The sequence below is a fragment of the Portunus trituberculatus genome, chromosome 17 (genome assembly GCF_017591435.1).
Source record: "Portunus trituberculatus isolate SZX2019 chromosome 17, ASM1759143v1, whole genome shotgun sequence".
Taxonomy (NCBI): domain Eukaryota; kingdom Metazoa; phylum Arthropoda; class Malacostraca; order Decapoda; family Portunidae; genus Portunus; species Portunus trituberculatus.
The window spans coordinates 7,315,001-7,340,000 of NC_059271.1; the positions used below are offsets into that span (position 1 = coordinate 7,315,001).

The 25,000-nt window shown below is 44.6% G+C and overlaps 1 protein-coding gene across 1 annotated transcript in view; it reads left to right on the forward strand.

Moving 5' to 3' along the window:
• LOC123505195 (mucin-5AC-like) overlaps nt 1–23,080 on the forward strand; it is a 67,440-nt gene extending 44,360 nt beyond the window's left edge. The window contains exons 9-14 of the mRNA XM_045256361.1: nt 13,719–15,317; nt 16,536–16,681; nt 18,150–18,313; nt 19,002–19,796; nt 20,715–20,826; nt 22,238–23,080. Coding sequence (XP_045112296.1) covers nt 13,719–15,317; nt 16,536–16,681; nt 18,150–18,313; nt 19,002–19,796; nt 20,715–20,826; nt 22,238–22,430 — 3,009 coding nt within the window. The 3' untranslated portion in view covers nt 22,431–23,080. The remainder of the gene's footprint in view (nt 1–13,718; nt 15,318–16,535; nt 16,682–18,149; nt 18,314–19,001; nt 19,797–20,714; nt 20,827–22,237) is intronic.
• Nucleotides 23,081–25,000: the final 1,920 nt, after the last annotated feature.

Sequence of the window (25,000 nt, forward strand, 5' to 3'; positions counted from 1 at the left end):
CCTGCCTCTCATTACTCCCTCCTCTCATTCCTCAGTGTTTCCTTCCTGTTCTGGCCTTACAATCACATTTATAAGGAAACCAGTGTGCTTGGTATTGTTGTGTCTAAAATTTGCTGACGAAAAAAGTGTAAATGTGGTTATACATTACCTCTGCTTTTGTTACTCTTTGGGGGTTTTGCTTTGAATGAGGATGAAGAAAAGACAGGACAGTACATAAACATAAGCAAAATATTTAACTTCCGTAAACAGACTAAGTGATGGTCAGCTCTTGAATTTATAAGGAAAGTAGATTAATAAGGGCTTACTGCTGAGTAGGTACTTATTTTAGAGAGAGGCAGAGAGAAGTTATTAAGATGTGTGGAGCAGAGAGAATGAAAAGTAAGCCTTGTAAAACTGAAAGAAGAAGTGAAATACGAGACTAGGAGAAAACTGCAGGATAAAAGAATAAAAGGTAGGAGGAAATATGAAGAGGTGTCAGTGGTTAGTGAGAATAGAAGTGTGAGTGTGTGGCAGTTAGGAGTAAAGAGGAGTACTGAATGGCAGACTGAATATTGGTGAAATGAATGAATGAAGTGGTGTACAAGCAAAGAGAGTGATAAAGAGCATCTAATAAGAATGAGAGAGAAGATGAAAATGAAGGATCTTTGTGATGAAAAAAAAAAAAAAAAATAAAAAAAAAAAAAGAGAAGACTGGCAAAAAAGATGTGGTGGTCTAGTCTAGAGTGAAGAACAGCAAAGAGTGTGGAAATTGGAGTAAAGAAATGAACTTGAAGGGTTTATAGGGTGAAGAGAGAAGTGGAAGTGAATGCGGGAAAAGGAAATGAATGTGTTTATGTTGTATTATTAGTGTGTAGAACAGGAAAGGTAAGCATAGTAAATTTAGGTTGTTGTTTGAAGTGGGTGCACATTTGACATCCAACCATAATGGAGCATTATCTGAGTAAATTTCCTCCTTTTTTTATTTTTTTTTTTTTTTTTTTATTTTATTTATTATTTTTTTCTCCCCAGTCAAATGAAACTTTTGCACGAGTCAGTTTAGCTGACTTGAGTTATCTCTTATCAAACTGTGAAAACCTATATTTAGTTGTATTATTCATTCATTTCATAACATTTTGGCGACTGCACATATTGTAGTGTTCAGACGTGTAAAACTTTAATATGAGTTATCAAATTAGTCAAGTGGATTTATCTGTCGGCTTCATCAGATTGTGGACATAAATTTAGTGACCTATTCATTTTATCAAATTTTAAAGACTTCAATTTTTTATCTATTGTGGAGTGAAGTTACGTGTCTCAAACCTATCATTGCAACCAAGGAGTCACAAATGCAGAGTAGTACATATCTGAGACTTCAATTATTTATGGATGGTGGAGTGAAGCTACCCGAGTCTCAAACCTAACATTGCAACTAAGGAGTCACAAATGAAGAGTAGTACATACCTTAGTCACAAAATTGACTTAGAGCAGCTGCATCAGGAAGACAGAGTCACAAATGAGGGAATAGAGTGAAAACAAAATAGTGATCTAGTAGTAAATCCTAAGTCTGTGTTAGTGTAATTTCTCGTATAAGTGTTCATAGAGGGAGTCACAAAATGGGATGAAGTCAGGTGATGCTGCGTTGATCATAAATGTCGTTAATCTTTATCTACTTAACGGTACTCTGGGATGATGGAGTGCAAGACTCATAGAGGGGAAGATGAGAGGAGTGCTGATACAATAGGGATTCAGTTGTAAGCTCTTTGGGAGTGTTGGATTATGTTTACTTAAATTATACCTCTTAACTACTTAGCTTAATGTCAGGTAAGGATGAAAGACAAGCTACTGGAGACGCTTGTGTTTAGTCTGTGGGTGGTGGTTAAAACTGACATTGATTAAGTAAAAAAGTGATGAATGTAAACCAGGATAGAAACCAAGATTAGAAAAACAACTATACAAAGATAATTTGCAACAATATAACTTTAGACCAACAAAATGCATGTTAAAATGGGATTGTTAGACATGAATATCTTCCTGTATATAAAGCAAGGTTGAAATTAAAAAAAAAACAAAATAAACTGTACAAGGATACTCTGCAAGAACATAATTTTAGGCTAAGAAAATGCACATTGAAGTGGGATTGTTAGCACATGAACATCCTCCTGTATTAACTTTGCGGTCACACTGCCCAAGCAAAACAAGGCAAGGCAAGGGAGTGGGGGAATGTTAACCAAGTGAGGGTAGGGACAGAGGATTGGAGGTGAGGAGTGTTGAGAGAGAGAGAGAGTGAGATGATGGGGTGTAACAAATGGGTCTTACTGGTGTGAAGTGAGTGTGAGGTTAGTGACTGGAGATGTGCTGTGTCAACTTAATGAAGGTGTGTGTGTGTGTGTGTGTGTGTGTGTGTGTGTGTGTGTGTGTGTGTGTGTGTGTGTGTGTCCAGTATTAAAACTACACAACTTCATTTCATTCGTGCTGAGATGGGAAGTGAAATGATTGATTTCTTTTATGTTGTGAGTGTGTGTGTTTAGTTATTGTTTTTATTAACTCTTAGCACCATGAAAATTTGTTGTATAGAAATGCACAAGAGGAGAAAAGAAAATACAAGGTTTATGTGTTTTGCACTGCAGAAATATTGGCAAGGGCTTAGCACAGGAGTAGTGTCTCAAAGCTGTGGGTATGAGAGGAAGATGCCTAGTAGTGGAAGGGTTATCACTTGGTCACAAAACAAAAGCAATAACAAACAAGATTAACTCTGAAACTTACTGGCAACATCTGGAAAGTAGCTTGCATATGTACATACTCCAATTGGTCAGTCTCAGAAGTGGCAGACTAACTAAAAGATAGATTCTCATTACATTAGAAATAATAACTGGCAAATTTTTAAATGGATGATGTTCAACTCAAAAGTGAAGATAGAGAAAAGATCTTGGTGTTTGTTATTGTCTGTACAGATGTGAAACCTTTGTACAAACCAGTGCCTTTGAGCTAACTCCAAGATGAGGCGTGGAGTGAAGCGCAGGTGTGATGGTGGAGGGCAAGGCCGGCTGGTCTGCCCCGCTAACAAGCATGGGTGTGGGTGTGCTCAGTCACTAATCTGCATGGTTGGCTGTCCACTCTTGCTTCACACTCACTTGTCAAGGGCTGAGAGGCAGCCTACTCACCGCAGCTCTGCCTTCCACCCCACAACTAACACACGGCAGTCTAGGCAGGCTCATGTCCACTATATTGTACCACCACACCATCCTGACAAGTGGCTCTCCTTCCCTCCTTGCCTCCCTACCTCTTTCCAGCCACCTTGTCATTATGGGGTGCAGAGTGTCATTGGGTCAGTAATTGCTCTCCCTCTTTCCCTCCCTCCTTCCAGCTACCTTGTCACGGTGCAGAGTGTCACTTGATCAGTAATATTTCACTCTGTCCCTCCCTCACCCCCTCATTCTCTGTGGACAAGCCAGTGAGTTTTGAGGGTGAGTGGCCTTTGTGGTCCCCCAGATGATCAGTAATAGAGGTGTGTGTGTGTGCGTGTTGGCGGTCACTCACATCCCGAAGGACAGATAAGACACAGCCCACAGCTTTAGCTTGGGACTGAGGCATTTATATTCAAGAAGCTCCATGAAGTTTTGTCATGTGGTAGAAAATCAGTGTTATGTTGTGTTAGAGGCTGCAATGGATCATGGTCATCTCTGCTGGTCGATATTGCTATTGTAGACATTTCATACTGTGTGTGGAGCAAAGAGCAACAGTGTTTGGACTCCCACTCCTACTGGTTCACTCCCCAGCACTCTGTTCACTTTGAATCAATGCTTTTACTGAAACATGACTACCAGTGTGGTGTTTCTGTGTTGTGCTGTTTTGTAGTGTGTCCGGACCTTAGGAAGTGGCGTCATGTCATGTCATCGCCAACAACGTAAAGAGAAACTCAGGCAGTCCCTCACTAAGAGTTTAGGCTGACAAGTTATCATGCCCTTTGATGTCAAGAATGCACTGTAAAACTCTCCTGTTTTCTCTGTTTGGCTCAGATTTAGATGAACATAATGAAACATTTATGTAATAGTGGAACAGTGTGTGTATGTAGGAAAGAGGAAGAGAGTGTTATTCCAGTGTGTGTAAGATTTTGAGTCTCTTAGTTTTTGGGGCAGAGAGGAAACAGCAAGCAAGGCAACAGACCCTGCAAGAAAGTACTGCTGGAAGGGGCTGGAAATAGCTCCCCCTCCTACTACTCCTCTTCCATCCCTCTATTTGTGTTAGGAAGAGCCTGCCTTCTGACTGTCTCCACCAAACAGTACCGGAAGCAGCTCTGAGTTACTGCTCTCCTTCTCCCATATTCTTGTGAGGGAGAACACCCCACCAGTGCCTCAGGTCTGTCCTTACAATGACTGCAGTAGTGATGAGTGAAAATAGGAAATGAGTCTCTTTGTCTTATTAGTGACCAAATGTTCTTGAATGGGACTCAGAAATAATGTGTTTGGTGATGTTTTGCTGACATATACGTGAAAAAATTGGAAAGAGTTTAGTGAAGAAAATGTTTTGCTGAAGAGGTTTGACAAAAGGAAAAATAAGGAAATTAAGTGTTATTAAAGTGTTGAAGGAAAAAAAAAAGTTTGGTAATAAGATTTAGAACTATTTCCCTTGTGGTTGGGTGAAGTGCTCACGTTGGTTGCTTCAAAACACACAAAGCAGTACAAGCATCACGACACCACATATCACGCACGAGGCTTACTGGAAGTGTCAATTTTGCATCAAGTATGTTATGTTAGTGTCTTTACAGTAACTTTGAAACACGGGCAGTTAACCAGAAGCCACGAGTCACGAGAGGCAGTAGACACACACGAACGGTATAAGTAAAGAGAACTGGAGTGGCGTGGGATCGAACTCTAAAGATAGGCCACGCCACGCAAGGTTCAAGCCAACATACACGTGTAGGTAGTGAAACACCCAGACTCGCACACTTTTCTTGAGTTTCCCTTTGTTTTAAAGCCTCAATGTGCTAAGAACCTATTTACCATGTTTTTATCAGGAAATTACGAACATACCAGTGGATGTGTGATTGAAGGGAAAGTTTAGTGGAGGTTAAGAGAAAAGCGAGTTTATTCCTGACTCTTGGCTTTCTCCCTCCCTGCACAATAGCTGGGAATAAACTCTCCGCATTACATCTCTTCTCCACTCCCAGTTTGTGTGAATGTGCCATTGAAGAGACTCAAGGCTGTAGGAAGTGAGTGCAGGAGGGCAGTACTCGACTCAATGCTAGGAGGGTCGCGTTAGTATTATACACGTGCCCACCAAAGATACCGTCTTGGAAAGAGTACTGTAATTAGTGAGGTACTATCCTTGGAAACGTGATGAGTTTTAGACTATTGCATTAGCTTACTGAGAGATCTACGGAAAAACTATTACTCTTTTAGATTTTTTTTTTTATCATTATCTATTTTTATTTATTATTATTATTATTATTATTATTTTTTTTTTTTATTTTTATTTTTTTTTAACTAACAACTAGCGATAAAGATTTCCTTCTCACCTCTGTCGCTACTAGACGTTAGTGTCCAGTGAGTTTCCATGACGTGTGACTGTAGACAACATTATGATGGAGAAGGTCATGAGTGTACGAAAGAAATTATCAATGGGGTTTGTAACAAGTGGGCATTTTTTTTTTTTTTTTTTTTTTTTTTTTTACAGCTTCCCCTCTTGCATAAAAAAAGAACATGAATACACAAAAATAGGAAGGAAAAAAAAAAGAATTTAGCAAGTTTCTCATAAATCGTGTGGTTAGCGTTAGTGTGTGTGTGTGTGTGTGTGTGTGTGTGTAACAGGAGCGCAGGTGAAGTGAGCTTACCTGCACCACTGTACTAATTATTCACGGTACACTTAACCTAATTAAAGCACTGTTAGTACCACCACACATGCTGGGCTGGCGTGGCATTCTTCTGCTGGGTGTAGTACTGTATAGACGCGACGCATTTGTATCTGCATTGGTTTTCTTGTTTATACTTGCAAATCGTGTCTATACCTAATCCTGGGAAATTTTCATGATGTGCTGAAGATTTATTTGTGTATTTTTTGTGTCATTGATTCGTGCATCAGTTGTGTTATTAAGTTTATTCATTATTTTATCCATTAATTCAATCACTTCATTTTTCCTTTTAAATTTCATCTATTCAGCTCCCGAAATAACTGGATACTTAGTTTCTCTCTCTCTCTCTCTCTCTCTCTCTCTCTCTCTCTCTCTCTCTCTCTCTCTCTCTCTCTCTCTCTCTCTCTCTGCAATCTACATTTTATTGCACTGAGGGTGGTAACATGTCATCAAAACTGTCATCCAGGAGTTTAACTGTCACACAGTGAACGCTTATATTGTTTACTTAAGTTATTCCCCACAAAAAAGTTCTGATCGCTTTCCGTATGGAGTATGTTTTCTCGCTACAGTCTTTATTTATTCTAGTGAAGCTAACTGGATCATACAATTTCAGAAGTTAAGTAGACACGTGATCATTTATTTAAACATTTTTATCGCTTTTCGTATAGAGTTTGTCTTTTCACTGCAGTCTTTATTTATTCCAGTGAGGCTAGTTTGACCATACAGTTTCAGAAGTTTAGCAGACACGTGTAATCATATATATAGACACAATTCTCATGTTTTTGTTTCCACGAGCGAGTGAGCGAGTGAATGTCCCGTGTATAATAGCTTCAGTGTTTGGGTAGGTGGTGGTGAGAGGCAGTTTGCGTGTTTATCATACTATCAAAAGTTTAGCAGTTCTTATTCCTACGAGCGAACGAGTGAGTGTTCCGTGTTTGGTAGTTTCAGTTCAGTGTTCAGGGAGGTGGCGGTGAGAGAAAGTGTGTCTTTAGCACCGCAGACAGGCAGGGTGAAGCGTGAAGAGTGAACAACTGGTTAAAGAGGGCAGGCACAGGGGTCAGAACTCAAGGCTGGTATAAGAATGACAGGGAAATGTTTTTACTGTGTCTCAACTCCTTCAGTACTGGGACACATTTTTACCTTGAGATTTGTGTACGATTAGACCATTTTATTGACATTAGGAAGGGTCTATGGAGGTCAGAAGATTAATGACCACAATCTTCACTATTCTAATCCCTCACATAAGTTTCTGAAGCTGTATAAAATCACCAAATAGTAACCAGAATGAATATGGAAACACGTCGTAGTACTGTAGGGGTTAATTAGAGGAATATATACATGCTTGAAATGCGGAAAGTTGAGTAATTGCTGGAAACACGTCATTGTACTGGGAGGGGTAGATGTACAGACGAAGCAAGGCACCGTGGTCAGGCAATAGTGGTGGTTTGTATAATTTTCACCGGTGTCCTCTTCTCTGTTATTATTTATAATTTTGAGCAACTTTTTGACATTTTTCTTCCTCACTCTTGTCATCCTCTGTTCCTGTGGTTAGTTACTTACTTACCTACTTACTTTGAGCGACTTATTAGCTTGACTTAGTATATTTTTGATTGATTTACTGTGGGTGGCTTAACGGTACTCGGCTTGGGTCACTTGTAGGGAGGGAAGGTGGAGAGAACAAATTCACAGCAGCTTTTCACACAGTAGAAGCGTAACACATAACTATTAGAGTGGGTGGTAGGGAATATACACAACGTAGCCATTCTCGCGGAACTCAAACCCTGCCAGAGCTCTATACCACCATAACTCACCTTTATAACTCTCCTGCGGTAATGAATAACTACTCAACATCGTGGCAAGAATGGGCTACTTAATTACATCGTTTTGGTCACACTTTGCTGCCTTCCTTTTGTGTGTGTGTGTGTGTGTGTGTGTGTGTGTGTCATCAAGTTATTCTCACTTATCCCCGTGGCATCTCAACATTTCAGTCTCAGGGAAGAGGCGCGCACATTTCAGTTCTTTCGCTCCCTGTCTAAACTTCACGTAGAAATATACGTACTCCAGTAAACAATTGCGCACTGTCACCATTAAAACCTGTATTGATACCGTGTCGATGTTCATAGTGACTCTTTTGGAGCTAAAAGAACGATAAGTAAACTCGAAAATAACTAGAAATATCGAGAAAAACAAAAACGACTATTACAAAGAGGCAGGACGGGATAATAAAATGTAAGGGGTCAAGCAGAAATAACAAAGAAAATATAGTTCCTTAATAGCTAATAGATGGCAGCGTATGTCTAATAGTTAATGTCTTGTATGTGAAGGTGAGAAAGGAGGGAGTGGTGAGGTGATGAGGTGAATGGCCGTATTTTTGAAGCTATGAAAGATGGAGGAAGGGAGGAGTGTGGGATATGAAATAGAGTAAAACTGGAAGGTTTGGGTGTAAGAGTGATTGGGAGGGAGGGAGGGAGGGAATATTGAAGTGGAGGTGGTGAGTGTGAGGAAGGGAGGGAGGGAAGGGCGGGACTGGAGGACATAGGGAGTGGCTGGGGAGTGAGTGAGACAGCCTGGAATTATAGCTGGAGTGCCTTAGGGAAGTGTGCTGTCACCTTCCTCATTAACGAGTTTTATGCAGCTTCATTAGAGTGCTACACGACAAATAGCTTAGTGGAGTGCAGCGCTGTCTGTGGCTATGTGTGTGTGTGTGTGTGTGTGTGTGTGTGCAGTAGTGGCTGAACGGTGGCGGGGATCTTCTCAGTGCAACATTCCAGAGGGCTGCTGGGACTCGTGATTCGTGGGTTGGCTCATAGATGGCGTTGTAGAGAGAGTGGGGTGCGCGCCCTCTATGTTTTGCTGTCTTCGTCTGTCGCGTTAGGCAAAAGAGGTAGATGAACTATAGATCTTACTGTCGCTCGTGTTAGCCAGTCGCCTTGCGGGGCCTTGGTCGCCTGTGTGTGGCGGGGACAGTGGTAGTAGTGGCGAGGAGCGGGGGAGGGCGTAGTTTTGTTTGTTGTCTTTGCGTCAAGCCACGAGCGATGGTGGCAGTGACGCAGGTGAATTAATATTGTCTTGTATGTTTTTGTTGTTGTGTTTGTACGAGCAGCGTTAGGCGGATGTAGCGATGGTGGCGGTCATGTAGAGAAGTTTTTTTTATATTTTATTATTTTTTGGGGGTGGGGGGAGGGGGAGGGGGCGGAAATTAGTTATGGTGGCGGTGGAATAGTTTCAAGTACGTCCTTTTTTTCTTGTCATTTTCCTAGTTTTATTATTTTTTTTCCTTCAAGCCAAGAAAGGAAAATAAGATCATTGTTTTTGTTTGTGTTTTGTTTTTTTTGTTTTTTCCTTTTGATGTACAGTCTTGATATTGTGTACTCTATTTCTTGCCTCTAGGATTATTTATATTGCTTCTATATATATTATGAATATATATGAATATATATATATATATAAAGTCTTGATCACATTGATCATATACAACCTTGAAAAGAATAAAATGTGATTGGTTTGTATTGATGTTTGATGGAATGTACCTTGAGAGAGAGAGAGAGAGAGAGAGAGAGAGAGAGAGAGTTTCTAAGCTGTGATATTGATTAACTTAATTACTTCTTATGATAAAGGAAAAATTAAAGTTGCATCTCATTACATTATTGACATCAGAGAGAGAGAGAGAGAGAGAGAGAGAGAGAACTATGAATTGTAAGACCCTTCGTACTTTACATTACCTTATCTTACCCCACTCAGCTTAATCATGACCTAACATCATCTTTTTCACCTTAAACCTTTCCGAATCTCTCCTGACTCCTTTACCATACCTTAACTAACGTAACATTACCTAACCAAACCATAAATAGCCTGACCTTACCTAACCTAACCTATCTTAACCATCTTTTTCACCTTATCCCTTTCAATACCATGACGCGTTTTCATATTCATTCTACTTACTATTTAGTGATTTTATGCAGATTCAGAGCCATATATGGTGATTGAAATAGTGAAGACTTTGGCCATTAACCTTTTGACCTCTCTAGACCCTCCCTAATGCAAATAAAATCGTCTAATCATACCCCCAAAAAATAAGGTAAAAATGCGTCTCGGTACTGAAGTGGTTAAACCTTTCCGAATCTCTCCTGACTTTTTTTTTACTGTACCTCAGCTAACCTAACTTAACATTACCTAACCAAACCTTAGATAGGCTGACCGTACTTAACTTCACCTCACCTCACCTTATCTAACTTAACCCATTCCTACCTCCAGCAAGTACCAACACCATTTTACTCCCTTCCCTTCTCTCCTCTCTCTCCTCTCACCCTTCCCTTCTCCCTCGCTCTCCCCAGTCCATCTAATGCCTCCCAGTCAATCAGTCATCCTCATGCTCTCAAACGGTTTCCAAACACGTACTCTGGGAGGAAGGGAGGAAAGGGAAGGGAAGGAAACAGAAGGTGAAGAAAAGAATGATGAAGATGAATCAAGAAACATTTTTAAAAGTGTGTATGTAATTTTTGTAAGAACTGTGTGTGTGTGTGTGTGTGTGTGTGTGTGTGGCGGGCAGGCGGGCAGTGTCTCAAGCAGCTGAAGAAGGAAGAAAATGATAATAATGAAAAAGAAAAGTTTGTGTCGACCTCCTCCATATTAATTACTACCCCCTCTATTTTTTGTGCAATAAAATATCAATAATTGTTATTGATGTTTGATTTGCATAAATACCTTGATGATGTTAATGTATTATTATTATTATTATTATTATTATTATTATTATTATTATTATTATTATTATTATTATTATTGTTATTATTATTTTTTTTGTGATTTTTCTTATTTATTTTGTTTCATTTTATTTTTGCACCAATTTCATGGATTTGGATGATTTTTTTTTCATTTATTCAAATTTCTAATCAGTTTTATTTTCTAATGTCACTTTTATTGGCCATTTACTTAATTCGGTTCTACAGTTTAACAAAATTATGATAAACGTGTGTGTGTGTGTGTGTGTGTGTGTGTGTGTGTGTGTGTGTGTGTGTGTGTGTGTGTGTTTGAGCGGCTGCCCTGCTTGCTCCATTGTGCATCGTGCCAGCGGAAGCCAGGCAGCGCGGCGCATTGCTCTCATCGCAGCTTCTCTCTGTCCATGGGTGTCACTTTTCCGCGGCGCCTGGACCCCTCACTCATCACAACTGCAACTCTCCCTCCCCGTGGCTACTCACGCGCGCCCTTCACTCAACAGTTTGCTCCCGACATGCATTTAAATTAACATTATCAAAATCTTCGTACTTATTACGATTAATCAGTAATATTTCTTTATACGCTGGAAGATCACACGATATTACACATTTCGCGATGCTTCGAGTATAGCTTTCCATGCGCGATAAATTTTCCGCGACGCTTCAGCCTTCCAACGCATTGTTTCAGATTTGTGACGCAAAAGATACTTAATGTTCTGCCTGAATGTATCTTGTTATAACGGCCTATGCACATCTAGTACTGCTCCGCGTAGCAACTTTACATATATATATATATATATATATATATATATATATATATATATATATATATATATATATATATATATATATATATATATTATATTTTTTTCGTGATCTCGCCTTTCAATTGCAATATTCCTTTTACTCCTGTCGCCTTGACGTTGCCATCGTGCTCCGCGGTACAACACCTTTACAATTGCGAAGCTTTCCGTACTTATCATTGCAGCTTCTACCTACAAACAGCCCTGCATATCACCCTTGTCCCTGCTTCCAGTATGTCTTAAGTAATAACTAACCCTCTCTATAGTTATGTGTTTGTCTTAAGTAATAACTAACCCTCTCTATAGTTATGTGTTTATTAATGTCCTAGAATGCTGTTATGCTCATATCTGTAATGCAATGGAGTAGCTGTGGTGTCTGTAGTGCGTGTGCTGGACGTAGGGAATGTGTAGGCATGTGCATGGTGGCAACTCATGACGCGGCAGTAGAGCAGTGCAGAGGGAACGTCAAGCACTTCAGCACACCAGGGAAAGGTTATGGGTATGATATGACCAGTTGTAGTAGTAGTAGTAGTAGTAATAGTGGTGATGGTGTTAGTTAATTTTCAGGTCAGCGCGGCAGTGTGGGTGGGTGTCGCAACGGTCATGACACCTACCCTCCCACAGCCGCCCTGAGTCCCACGGGGTAGTGTGTTAGTGTGTACCCAGCGGCGAGGCGCGGGGAGAGGTGGAGCTGCGCTAATGATTATGAACACTGTATTTTGAAACACTGCGCCGCACCTCCACAACATCACGAATACTCCAGTTACATTGGTTTCTAAGTGTTCTATGGTTCCAGTGACAGATTAACACGAGAAACACTTTTGGGAACTCGGCTAATCTTCTATATGGGCTTTGAAAACAGTCATGGTGAGAGAGAAAAGCGTTTCAGAATACTTGGCTAAATCAGAACCGGGCCGCTAACTGGAAGAAAAGTAGCTCTGCGATTTGAATAGTGACGCTACACGAACCGTCTATCTTCAGTGGCCCCGTGTTATCACAGATATGCTGGAATCGCTGTACTACCTTGTTTGTGATTAATAGCTCTGATAAGGACTCAATATTTCGCTCATAACGGTTTGCCTCCATGAATAACTAAGATATACCAGCATTAGACAAATTCGCTAAAAATCGCTTAAAATCCTTTAAAATAACATCTCACAGTCCCTGATACCCGGTCTGTCTCTGTCTCGCCCACTGTGTCACTCGCCGCACCCTGCTCCAAAGGCCAAGGGAAGTGTTGATTCAGAAAGCACCAAGAGACGAACACCCGGCCACCTTGATCCATCACATCCTGGCTGTCACTCTGTCTCCGCGCCGCAAAGTACTCACCGCCCAACCCAGACGCCGGGCCACGGCACCCACCAGGAGATAGACAAGCCGGAACGACACACCCACCCTCATCGTCATCATCAGTCATCATCCATCGTCATCATCGTCATTATCATCATCATACAGAGGTCGTTCCGGTCACTAAAGCTGTTGTAGTTCTACTAATATAAAACAATGATAATGATAATTGTATATGTAATATCGTTAATCATGATAATGATAATAATGAAAATTATGATAATAATAATAATAATAATAATAATAATGATAATGAAAATAATAATAATGATAGTAATGATGATAATAATAATAATAATAATAATAACAACAATGATAATAATAACAATGATAATGGTAATAATAGTGATAGTAATAGTAATAATGATAATAATAACAATATTGATGATATCGGTCAGTTTTAATCCTACTTCAATTAAGTTGGTTTTCATTTGTCGTTTCGTTGGCTGGGTGAGGGCGCAGCCACGCCGGTACCTGTGCTGCGCTGCTCCCCGTGTTTCGCGGCGACTCCACACCTTCCCCGCCTTCCCGGTGCTCGGCACTACTTGCGTCAGTAAGGACGAGGAACACGCGCAGCCCCGCCTTTCGCCCGCCACCGTGCTGGGTTCAGTAGTGGTGCTAGGTAGCGGTGCTAGTCGGCCACCCGCCACTCTCCCTGTCCGCAGCGCCTCTTGTCAATGTAACTGTCACATGTTGCTGCGGCGTTGTGTGGCCAGGGTGTGTGCCAGGGTGGCCACCTTTAGTCCCGACGACGGCGATGGTGGTGGAAGCACCTGGTAGTCATCTTTTTCAAACGCTCGTGTGGGGAACGCAATCCCTGCTAGTTAAAGATACACACTTTTCAAAGGAAACTTCATTCGACCCAGGCTTCACCGCCCCCACCACCACCACCACCACCGCCGCCGCCGCCACCACCACCACCACCTATCGCAGGCATGATCTCAGGGGTCCGTCAGGTGGCACGTAGGGGCTAGTACAGTACTGGTGCATGTATTGAGTTTTCTGGGTGCATGTGCATGCTTACAGGCTTCGGTCAGCCAGGAGAAGAAACCTCCCGATTTTGGAAGCAAAGACGAGCCCAGTGAGCCGCCGCCGTCTCCCATCCCCGCCCTGCCCATAGAGCGCACCGGCAAGGCCAGAGCTCGGTCACCGCGCGAAGCTCAGTCTGATGGGAATGAGTTAGGTGGTAATTCTCCGCCACCGCTCCCTAACAGAAAGAAAAATAACAAGAATCTCCAGAAGGTAACCGAGCCCCCAGCCCTTCCGCCGCCAAACAAGGCCGCCCAGGCCCTTCTGCCGAGTCCTGAGGACGAGGCCCCACCCATACCGCGTCGCCCCAACAAGCTGTTGCTCCAGTCCATCGCCGCCAGCGTCCCTCCCTTGCCCGCCAGATCAACCTCGGAGGAACTGATCCACGCCCCGCCTCACCGACCCTTCGTCAAGACGCCGTCTTCGCCCATGCTGAGAGTGCGCGGCGCGAAACACAACGTGGACTGCCCCTCTTGGTGGGATGTCATGCGCTCCAAGGACACCGAGCGACCCTTGTCTGACTCCCTGCGCTCCTCTTCTCTAGACGAAGGCCTGGCAAGGAGTGACTCGCTGGCCTGTACCTGCGGCGCCTTGAGGTGCGTGGCTGCTCACAAGCAGTCCAAGAATAAACGCGCTTCGGAGGACGGATATGTGTGGGTGCAGCCTGGGCTTTACCTTGACCCCGATGAGCCGCGGCGCATCCCACTCTACTCGAAGCCGCCAAAAGTCGCTATTCAACATTCGCGACTGCGGCACTCGTCCGATGGGATCCAGTTCACGGCAAGAGAGGCGCCTCAACTCACTAGAAATTATGAATACGTTATTCCCGTGGACTCCTCGGTGAGCCCTCCGCCCACGCCGCCAGAAAGGCACGACAGTCTCTTCCTGAACCAGACGCACAGCGGCAGTACCAGCTCGACCACTTCCAGTGTCAATTTACCGGACTCTAATGGCGACTCGTGGGACAACAGCGGCCTGCCCCGGGCCACAGACCGGGAGCCGCAGCCGTCGGTGGTCAAACGGAGAGTTTTCCATGATAAAGAGTTCCGGAGAGAGGTTGAAACCTGTAATCGCAATGACGGGCAGACGAGTGTGAGTCACGCACACGGGGCGGTGCGGTGCGGGGCGGCAGAGGTACCATCGAGCCCGTGCCTGCCAGAGGAGAAGGAGGAGGAAGAAGAGGAGGAAGAGAAGTTGGTGCTACTGGTAACGTCACAGCGCCTGGAGATGGTGAGGTGGAGTCCCTGTATCAAGTGCCCCGTGGCGAACCTGAGGCCTTCTATGACGTTCCCAGCGGGGCACCTGAGGCCATCTATGACGTGCCCCGCGCGGCACCTGAGGCCATCTATGATCAGCCCCATGGCACTCCTCAGTCCATCTATGACGTGCCTTGTCCCTCCTGTCCCGCCACCCATGACGCAGCCGCCAGTGACAACGCCTCTGACACTATTTACGATGTCTCAAGCCCTTCCCCCGAGCCGATTCCAGGCGCGAGGTCCAGCCTTCTCGACGAGGAGCAGGACGAGGGCGTGGCCGCGACGCTCCGAGGAACAGCCGAGGAGTGCAGGGAGCCACGTAAACACTGCGACACAGAGGTAAGGCTGAGTGTGTCTTCAGCCTGGCACGCCTCGCACACCCTCCAGGCGGGCGTGGCACAGGCTGGTGATCTGGATTGCTGGCGCCGTTCTCACCCTCCCCGCCTGACTCAAGGTGCGTTACTGGTTGTTTGTTTGTTTGTTTGTTTGTTGTGAGTGAAGGTAAAGGATCGGTGAAGAGGAAGGGAGGTGCAGGGAGTCCTTCCCTCCCTCCCTTCCTTCCTTTCCATCTTCCTTCCTGCATCCTCTGCTGGCCCCGCGTCTCCTTGCTGAGGTGAGTGGCACCCCTCTACTGTTCGCCTCGTCACTGTTGTGTTTCTACCATCCTATCTGTCTGTTTGTCTGTCTGTCGGTCGGTCTGTCTATCTATCTATCTATCTATACAATTTTTTTTCTCTGTACCATCTTCATACTCTCTCTCTCTCTCTCTCTCTCTCTCTCTCTCTCTCTCTCTCTCTCTCTCTCTCTCTCTCACACACACACACACACACACACACACACACACACACACACACACACACACACACACACACACACACACACACACACACATGGAATGATATGCAGTCATGTACGCTATGCATGTGCACTAAGAAGCCAATCTGCATGTGTACCTTGAAGCACACCACACACACACACACACACACACACACACACACACACACACACACACACACACACACACACAGGAACACATGTATGTACACCACTGACTCTAGCTTCTGTGTGTGTGTGTGTGTGTGTGTGTGTGTGTGTGTGTGTGTGTGTGTGTGTGTGTTTTTCCTCCTCCTCCTCCTCCTCCTCCTCCTCCTCCTCCTCCTCCTCCTCCTCCTCCTCCTCCTCCTCCTCCTCCTCCTCCTCCTCCTCCTCCTCCTCCTCCTCCTCCTCCTCCTCCTCCTCCTCCTCCTCGTCCTCCTCCTCCTCCTCCTCCTCCTCCTCCTCCTCCTCCTCCTCCTCCTCCTCCTCCTCCTCCTCCTCTCTTGCTTTTTTCTTTACCACATAAAAAGTAGATTAGAAAGAAGAAAAGGAAGAAGAAGAAGAGGAAGAAGAAGAAGAAGAAGAAGAAGAAGAAGAAGAAGAAAAAGAAGATAGATAGATAGAAAAAAAGAAACTGATGATCAAAACTGAAATAAATACTCATTGCAAATTCTCTCTCTCTCTCTCTCTCTCTCTCTCTCTCTCTCTCTCTCTCTCTCACCTGGTCCTTTTCTCTTCCCAGGGTTCAAGAAGTCCCCTAATGTCCCCCGGCGCGTCCCCCAGGGTGTGTCGGAGAGATGACGTCATTCCCCCGCCCCCTGTACCCCCCAGGAAGGCCAGCCCGCCCCAGCCCCCTCCACCCCGCCCCGGCAAACAGGTGAGAGTCTGGCCAGGTGAATTGATTGAATGCACCTCACCTTATTGTAATTTATGTAACCTGTTGATTTTCTTTTTTCTTTTGTTATCCATCTTGTTTATCTGCTTTTGTTTATTTATTTGTTTGTTTATGTATGTATTTATTATGTTTGTTTTTTTCATTTTTTCAATTTTTTTTCAATTTCATTTGTATTTTTTTTGTCGTGATTTGTTTTTTTTCTTTTTTTTCCTCATATTGTTTATCTATTTTGTCTTTGTTTATGTGTTTATTTGTTTACTTGATGTGAATATAGTTTTTTTTTTTTTTCAATTTTTTCTTGTAATTTTTATCGTAAGCTATTAATTTTATCTTCTTTTTCATTTTTTTTTTTTCATGTTATTTTTCTAGTTTGTTTTGTTTATGTATTTATTTGTTTACTGGGTGTGGATATACGTGGTTCTTGTTTGTCTTCATTTTTTTGTATCATTTTCTATTTTTCCTGTCATTTTTGTCGTAAGCTGTTGATTTTTTTTTTTTTTTCCATCGTTTTGTTTTTCTCTCATATCATTTATCTACTTCGATTTGTTTATGTATCTATTTGTTTATTTGATGTGGATATAGTACCTGCTTTTTTTTCTTCTTCTTCTTCTTCTTGTATATTTTTGTCATAATCTGCTAATTTTTTTTTTTCATCGTTTTTTTCTCTCATATATCTACTTTGTTTTGTGTAAGTATCTATTTGCTTATTTGGTGTGACTATAGTTCTGTTGACCTTTATTTATTCATATATCTTATCTATTCATTAACTTATTTATCTATTCATTCGTTCATGTGGTTAGATACTCATTTCGTGTCGTTATATTACAGGAAAATCATTACCTTTTCACTATTCCTTCCTATTTCTAGCCTCGGTTATAATTTTGTTAGCCTGGACTCATTTATTCATTTATTTGTATTTCTTTATTCATTCAACGCTCGTGTCTTGCCATAACCATCACTGTTCTTGTCGGTCAACACATAGTAATCTTGATCTTTGCTGCTCCGCGTGACATTCCTCTTCTTCCTTTCACTCATCATTCCAGCTCCTCCTCCTCTTCTCCCTTTTCTTCTTTATTTTAGCTCGCATTCTCAAACACTTGCGTGCCTCACCTCCACTATTTCAAAAGGCTTTATTTAAATATACACGAATTTTAAGCTGTTTTTATGGTTTTAGGGGTAGAGTGACAAGATTTCTACATTTTAAACTGGAGAAACACTCTTGAAAACCCCGAAAATCATCTCAGTGGCCCTTGAAAGTAGTCGTTTCTGAAGACTGGCCTTTGTCTCTTTGTCTCTTCTCCCATTCCAGATCCCTCTTTTTTTTTTTTTTTTTTTTTTTGTTAATGGGAGGAGGTGAATTTCTGACCCAAGCTGATGACGAAGAACTTAATTATAACTAGAGATGAGTGGGAGATGAGTGGGAGATGACTTTCTAACACCAAGCGCGTGTCTGTATTGCAGGTTAGAGGTAGGTGAGGCGGAGGAGGATGAGGACATGCCCTTAGCGCCACCCCGTACCGCCACCTCGACGCCCACCATCATCACCACGCCCACCACGCCGCCTCGCACCGTCACCATCGTCACCCTCGACCCCAACAACCTGTCCATTGAGACCACTTCGTCAGGTGGGTCCTCGTCACCCTCACTGCCTTGGTGGTGTCGCTGCTCACTCCTCTCTCTTTGTTGCCGCTGCTACACACAAACACACACACTCTCTCTCTCTCTCTCTCTCTCTCTCTCTCTCTCTCTCTCTCTCTCTCTCTCTCTCTCTCTCTCTCTCTCTCTCTGTGTGTGTGTGTGTGTGTGTGTGTGTGTCCGGTAACTTGTTCTATCACTCACTCACTCACTCTTCATTTATTCTTTCGCTCAATCTTTCATTTACGATTTGACTCATTCATTCTTACTCTCTCACTTGTTTAGCCAGTCAGTCAGTCAGTCAGTCAGTCACGCACTTACTGCACTTACTCACTCACTCACTCACTCACTCACTCACTTACTTACTCACTTACCATTAACCACATCAATACTGGGACACATTTTTACCTTGATTTTTGGCTGTGATCAGATGATGTTATTTGCATCAGGGAGAGTCTTTGGAGATCAAAACATTAATGGCCGGAATCTTTACTCTTCTAAAGCCAACAGAAGTTTCTGAAGGTGCATAAAATCACCAAAATAGTAACCAGAATGAATATGAAAACGCGTCATGGTACTGAAGGGGTTAACTCTCACTTCCTGTCCTCCACTCACACACCACTCACCCACTCACCACCGCCACCACCGCCACGCCCCTCACCGCCCGTCCCTCCCCAGGCACCGGCAAGGACGCGGGGCGGAAGGGCGGCTCCTCCTCTCCAATACGGGCGCGGCCGGGCTTCGTGCCGCATATTGTGCCTCGGATCAGCAAGTTGATGCGCACCTCGGGATCCAACCCTTCCCTCTCCTCCTCCTCCTCCTCCTCCCCCACCTCCACCCCGGCCACCACTCCAACGCCGGCGCCCGCCCCCACCCCCGCCACCACGCCCACCCCGTCAGCGCCGCCCTTCCCCTCACAGTACCTGGGCAGCGGCTCCTCGTCACCGTCCTTCGTTCCCGTGACGCTCCCTGCCAGCCCCAACCCCTCCGCCAGGCTCCAGCACCAGCAGCAGCAACAGCAGCAGCAGCAGCCCGGCTCGCCCCTGGGAGGGCCGCCCACCACCACGGCGCCGTCCCCGCCCGTGGCCGTGTCCTCGCCCGTCACGGTCATCACCTACACTCCCATCATGCCTCAGGAGGACACCCCGGAGGCCCCCACCACCACCACCACGACCACCACCACCACCACCACCACCACCGCCACCACCACCATGCCCGTCACGCCGCGGCCACGCACCATCCTGCCCCCCCAGGCTTCCCTCATGCCCCCCACGCCCTCCACCACCCCCTCCCCTTCCTCGCCCTCCTCCATCACCTCCTCCACCTCCTCCTCGTCCTCGTGCTCCACCTCCACCTCCAGCGGCGACGTGGACCGGCGGCCGAGCGGCACCAGCCACGCGGGGGAGCTGGAGGACATCCACGAGGAGCCGCCCTACGAGAACACCACGCTGCCGCCCCCCGCAGACCCCCCAGGTGAGCCCCCCCACTATCTCTCTCTCTCTCTCTCTTCTTGTGTTCTAACCTCCTCCTCTTGTCTGCCATCTTTCCTCTCACTCTTCTACTCTGTGTCTCTTTCCTCCAACTTCCGGCACCCTAACCTCCTCCTCCCTCCCTCTGCCATCTTTCCTCTGCAAACAAGTCAGCTCTATTCTCTCTTCCTCCAACTTCCTCTCCCTCCTAGTTTTCCTGCCTCCCTCCCTCCCTCCCTCCCTCCCTCCTCACAAACAGCCTCTGCAAACAAGTCAGCTGCTATTAATTCTTCCTTTGTATTCCTCTCTCCCTCATAGTTTTCCTGCATAACTGACACTCCTCACCCTCCCTCTCTCTCCTCCTCCTCCTCCTCCTCCTCCTCCTCCTCCTCCTCCTCCTCCTCCTCCTCCTCCTCCTAATCTGTTTCTGTATTTCCTCCTTCCTATGACTTGAACTCTTTCGAAAGGGAGGTTTCATAAGACTTGTCTTCAATGGACCTTTTTTTCTTCTTCTTTTCTTTTCTAGGTACATTTTTCTTGTCCTTGTCCGGTTTACCTAAAAAAAAAAAAATTATAACTATAGTTCTTCAATCCTGCATATTTTTTTTTTTCTATTTTCACTTATTTTTTTTTCTAGTTCTATGAAGAGTGGAATGGTCCTCTTTCAACCTGCATTTTTTTTCTATTTTCTTTTATTTTCTCCACTACTATGAAGAGTGAAATGTTTCTCTTTCAACACTTCTACGACTGTTTCTCCTTTGCTGCTCTCTTTCTACCTCAAACTCGTAGAATCTGTAGCAGTAACATGTATAGTCACTCAGACAGTACCGCTTGTGTTACTGTCTACTCTCTCCCTTGTGTTCCTCTGTGCTCCTCTTTCATGTCCCTTCCTGACGGTCTCTCTCTCTCTTTTTCTCCCCAGCGTGCAATACGACGGCGAAGAAATCAGCTACCGATTCTGATCTCCCGAACTTTCCCGTCCCGACAGCCCCAACGCTCGCTAACATGACCAGGTCCCTCTCGGCCGACAGAAGGTAAGGTGTGGGGGAGAAAGGAGCGGGAGGAGGAGCGGGAGGAGGCGTGAAGATGCAGCTAGGGTGAAGTGATGAAGAGTAGCAGATGTTAGCGTGATGTTTTTGTGGTATTTTATGTTTCTGTTTTATGTGAGAGTGGCGCTGGGCAAGGGCGACAATAAGAGCAGGAAAATGTTATGCTAAGGTGCATGTCCCAAAATGAAGGTAATAAAAAAAAAAAAAAAGAGAGGCAGAAAAAATAATGAGAGTTTGAGGAGGTGGAGATAGAGGAGGAGGAGGAGGTGGATAAGGAGAAGAAGAAGAAATTAGAAACAAGAGAGGAAAGAAATGAAAAGATGTGGTGATAGCAGTAATAGAAGAGTTAGGCGAGGTTAGTTTGAATTAGGTTTGGTTAGGTTGAATTAGGTTGAGTTGCGTTAGATTAGGTTAGGTTAGGTTATGTCAGGTTAAGTTAGGTTAGGTTAGGTTAGGTTAGGTTAGGCTAAGCTAGTCAGTTACTTAGTTGGTTATGTGACTTTATGATAATTTGTTGAGGTTGTTATTGAAAGAAAATAATGAAAAAAGATAAAAGAAAGAGAGAAAGAAAACAACTGATCATGAATTTTTTTTTCTCTTCTTTTCTCTCACTGTCTATCCTCGTCCTTCCTTCTTCTGCCTTCCTCTTCCTTCCCCTCTCCATTCCCATGCCTTCCTTATAAATTTTTCGTTTTTTTCCCCTCCCTTTGTTTCACTGTCTATCCTCGTCCTTCCTCCTTCTTCCTTCCCCTTTATTCCTCTCTCCATTCTCTTGCCTTCCTTATAAATTTTTCGTTTTTTCTCCTCCCTTTCTTTCACTGTCTTCCTCATCTTCCCTCTTCTTCCTTCCCCTTCTATCCTCTCTCCATTCCCTTTCCTTCCATGCCTTTCATAACACCCCATCCCTTCTCCCACCACCACACACCATCACTTCATACTGTTTTCTTCACCCTTTCCTTTCCTTCTCCTTTCCCAATACTTTTCTTACGTCTGGTTCCTTTCTCTCTCCCTATTCTATTTCTTCTTCCTTACACCTTTTATCATTTTCTCTTATTCTCGCTCTCTTTTCCTAATGGTTTCCTCTCTGCGCACTCTCCTTTTCCTATATCCTCAACTATTTTTCGTTTACTATTCTCTCTCTCTCTCTCTCTCTCTCTCTCTCTCTCTCTCTCTCTCTCTCTCTCTCTCTCTCTCTCTCTCTCTCTCTCTCTCTCTCTCTCTCTCTCTCTCTCTCTCTCTCTCTCTCTCTCTGTTCCTTCCCTCCCTTCATACTCTCCTATCCTTCTCTCTCTCTTTCCTCCCTGTTTCTTCCCTCCCTCCATGCTCTCCTATCCTTCTCTCTCTCTTTCCTCCCTGTTCCCTCCCTCTATGCTCTCCTGTACCCTCCTGTCTCTAGCATGAACGCGTCGGAGGGCGGCGAGAACGATGACGCACACACGGCCTACGAGAATCTCCACATGGACTACCTGGCCACGCTGACGCACGAGGGGTTCACGCAGGAGGAAGTGATACGGGCGCTGGTCATCACGCACAACAACATCACCATGGCCAGGGACATCCTCAGGGAGTTTTCGTCTAAAAGGAGTTAAGGGCGGCAAGAAGGACGCGATTCCTGCAACCCTCGCATCCTTAAACCCTTCCGCAGCCTCCTCCTACTTCGTCTCCTCCAGTATTTCTGGGGGAGTGTTAGCCAGACAGTTCCCGCCACTCGTGCTCTCTCTCCCGCCCATCCCCCGAACGCCTGCCCACCTCCACCGCCACTCTTTATCCCTCCCCATCGTCTTTTTCTCTCCTCTTTCCCCCCAAGACTCGGCGGCAGGCTCGGGGCGCGGCGGGGTGGCGGGTGGTGACTGTCTGTGGGAATCACCGTCGTGTGTTCTTATGGTGTTGTGTACATAGTGGTGTGGTGAGACGTTACTGCAGGGCCGCACGCCGCCCCGCCAGCCGCCGCCCCCGTGGTGGCGGCGGCGGCGGTGACGGTGATGTTACTACTACTGCGATTATATTATTACTATTACTACTACTATTACTACTACTGTCATTATTATTATTATTATTATTATTATTATCATTATTATTATTATGGTTATTGTTATGGGTATTGTTGTTAGCGAAGTGGTGATGATGGCAATGGTGATGCTGGTGGTGATAGTGACTGGTGTGATGCCCCCTCCACCCCTCCACCCTCTCCTACCCTCTCCACCCAGCCAGCCTCTCACAGGGACATCCACCCCTCCTCCTCACAACCCTTTCCTTCCACTTCATGCTATAGTACTATGCATGTCTCTCTCTCTCTCTCTCTCTCTCTCTCTCTCTCTCTCTCTCTCTCTCTCTCTCTCTCTCTCTCTCTCTCTCTCTGGAAAGCTGGACATAGTTACGTGTGTGTGTGTGTGTGTGTGTGTGTGTGTGTGTGTGTGTGTTACCTATTTTTTTCTTATTCTATTTCTAACTCAGCTTTCCATTTTCTTTCCTCCTCCTCCTCCTCCTCCTCCTCCTCCTCCTCCTCCTCCTCCTCCTCCTCCTCCTCCTCCTCCTCCTCGGGTTCCACAGGGGGGTGAGTTGCCAAGCAGGAATTAATCAGTATTTGCTTTCCTTTAAGCAAGGTTGACATTTACGACGTTACGACTTACGACCATGGTACGGTATCATGTCGCACGGAATTGATGCGATTTTGGTGCGAAAAACCGTTGGAGCCCGAGAAGTGGCATGAATTTTGGTACGATGGTAAGACCTTGGTACGACCTTAGTACGATTTGGTAAGACTTGTGGTAAGACGAGTGAGACTTTGATGGTACGATATTGGTTAGACTGGTAAGACTGGTAGGACATTGGTAAGACCTGCGTTAGACGTCGTACGCATTGGTGAGACCATGGTTAGACCATGGATAGACCATGATACGACTAGTAAGACCTCACCGAGTTGGTTGGAATGTTTCAGAGAACTCGGAGGGGTCGGAGGTGTGTCATGCTCCTGTATAAAAGGAAGGGCCCTACAATTTGCAAATTACATTCCTCCTGACCTCCGAAGAAGATGGACGACTACAACAACTACCAGGCTGGCCTCATGCTTGCAATTGTTGGCGTGATGGTGAACCCCCTCCTCAAGTGCCTCCCAGATGTCCTAGACGTGTGGGGACGGCAGTGACTTTTAAGAAGAGAAGTATTCGGCGACTATGACAATCTGCTGGCGGAGCTTCACCGGGAGGATTCCAGAGGCTTACCACAACTCTCACGCGTCGTACCACAGGTCTCACGCGTCGTATCACAGGTCTCACGCGTCGTACCACAGATCTCGCGTGTCTTGGCAAAAGGTCTCATGCGTCTTGGTAAAAGTCGCACGAGTCTAACCAAATTCAAAATTAGTAAGACTAGTTGGACTTTTGCCAAGATGCGCGAGACCTGTGGTACGACGCGTGAGACTAGTACGACCTCATGTTACGACATGGCGAGACGTCTTGTCATCGCATGGGGTCGCACCAAGTTTTCTAAAATTTTAGAAAACTTGGTGCGAACTGTTACGACCTACGACGTCGTACCAATTTTGGCGAGACCTTTGTTTAGACCTTGGTACGACTAGTGGTTAGACGCGTGAGACCTCAGGTCTCACGCGTCTAACTATGGTCTAACTATGGTCGTACATCGTACCGTCGTAAGTGTCAACCTGGCATTACCAATACTATTTATATTAGTCACCACTGTTGCCATCTGCTCCTCCCTCATTTTACCAAACGTTTTACGGGAAACTAATTTAATATAGTTTTGGGGTTGTGTGGAAGAAAGACTGTACGCACGAGAGATAAGAGAGAGAAAAAAGAGAGGAAAAAGAAGCATGTAGGTGTTATTATTATTGTTATTGTTATTATTATTATTATTATTATTATTATTATTATTATTATTATTATTATTACTATTGTCCGTCTGTCTGTCTGTCTGCCCGACTAATCTCTTCTTGCACAAGAAATAGCTGGCAATAAGCACATTTTTAACGCACAATCTTGATATATATACATACATACATACTAACATACATACATACATGCAGTACAGTGTATACATAACTGCACAACTTTTTTCCTTTCGTTCTCATCCACATTCATACATAAACATACATCATAACAATTTTCGCCTGATCATTCCCCTACACACACACACACACACA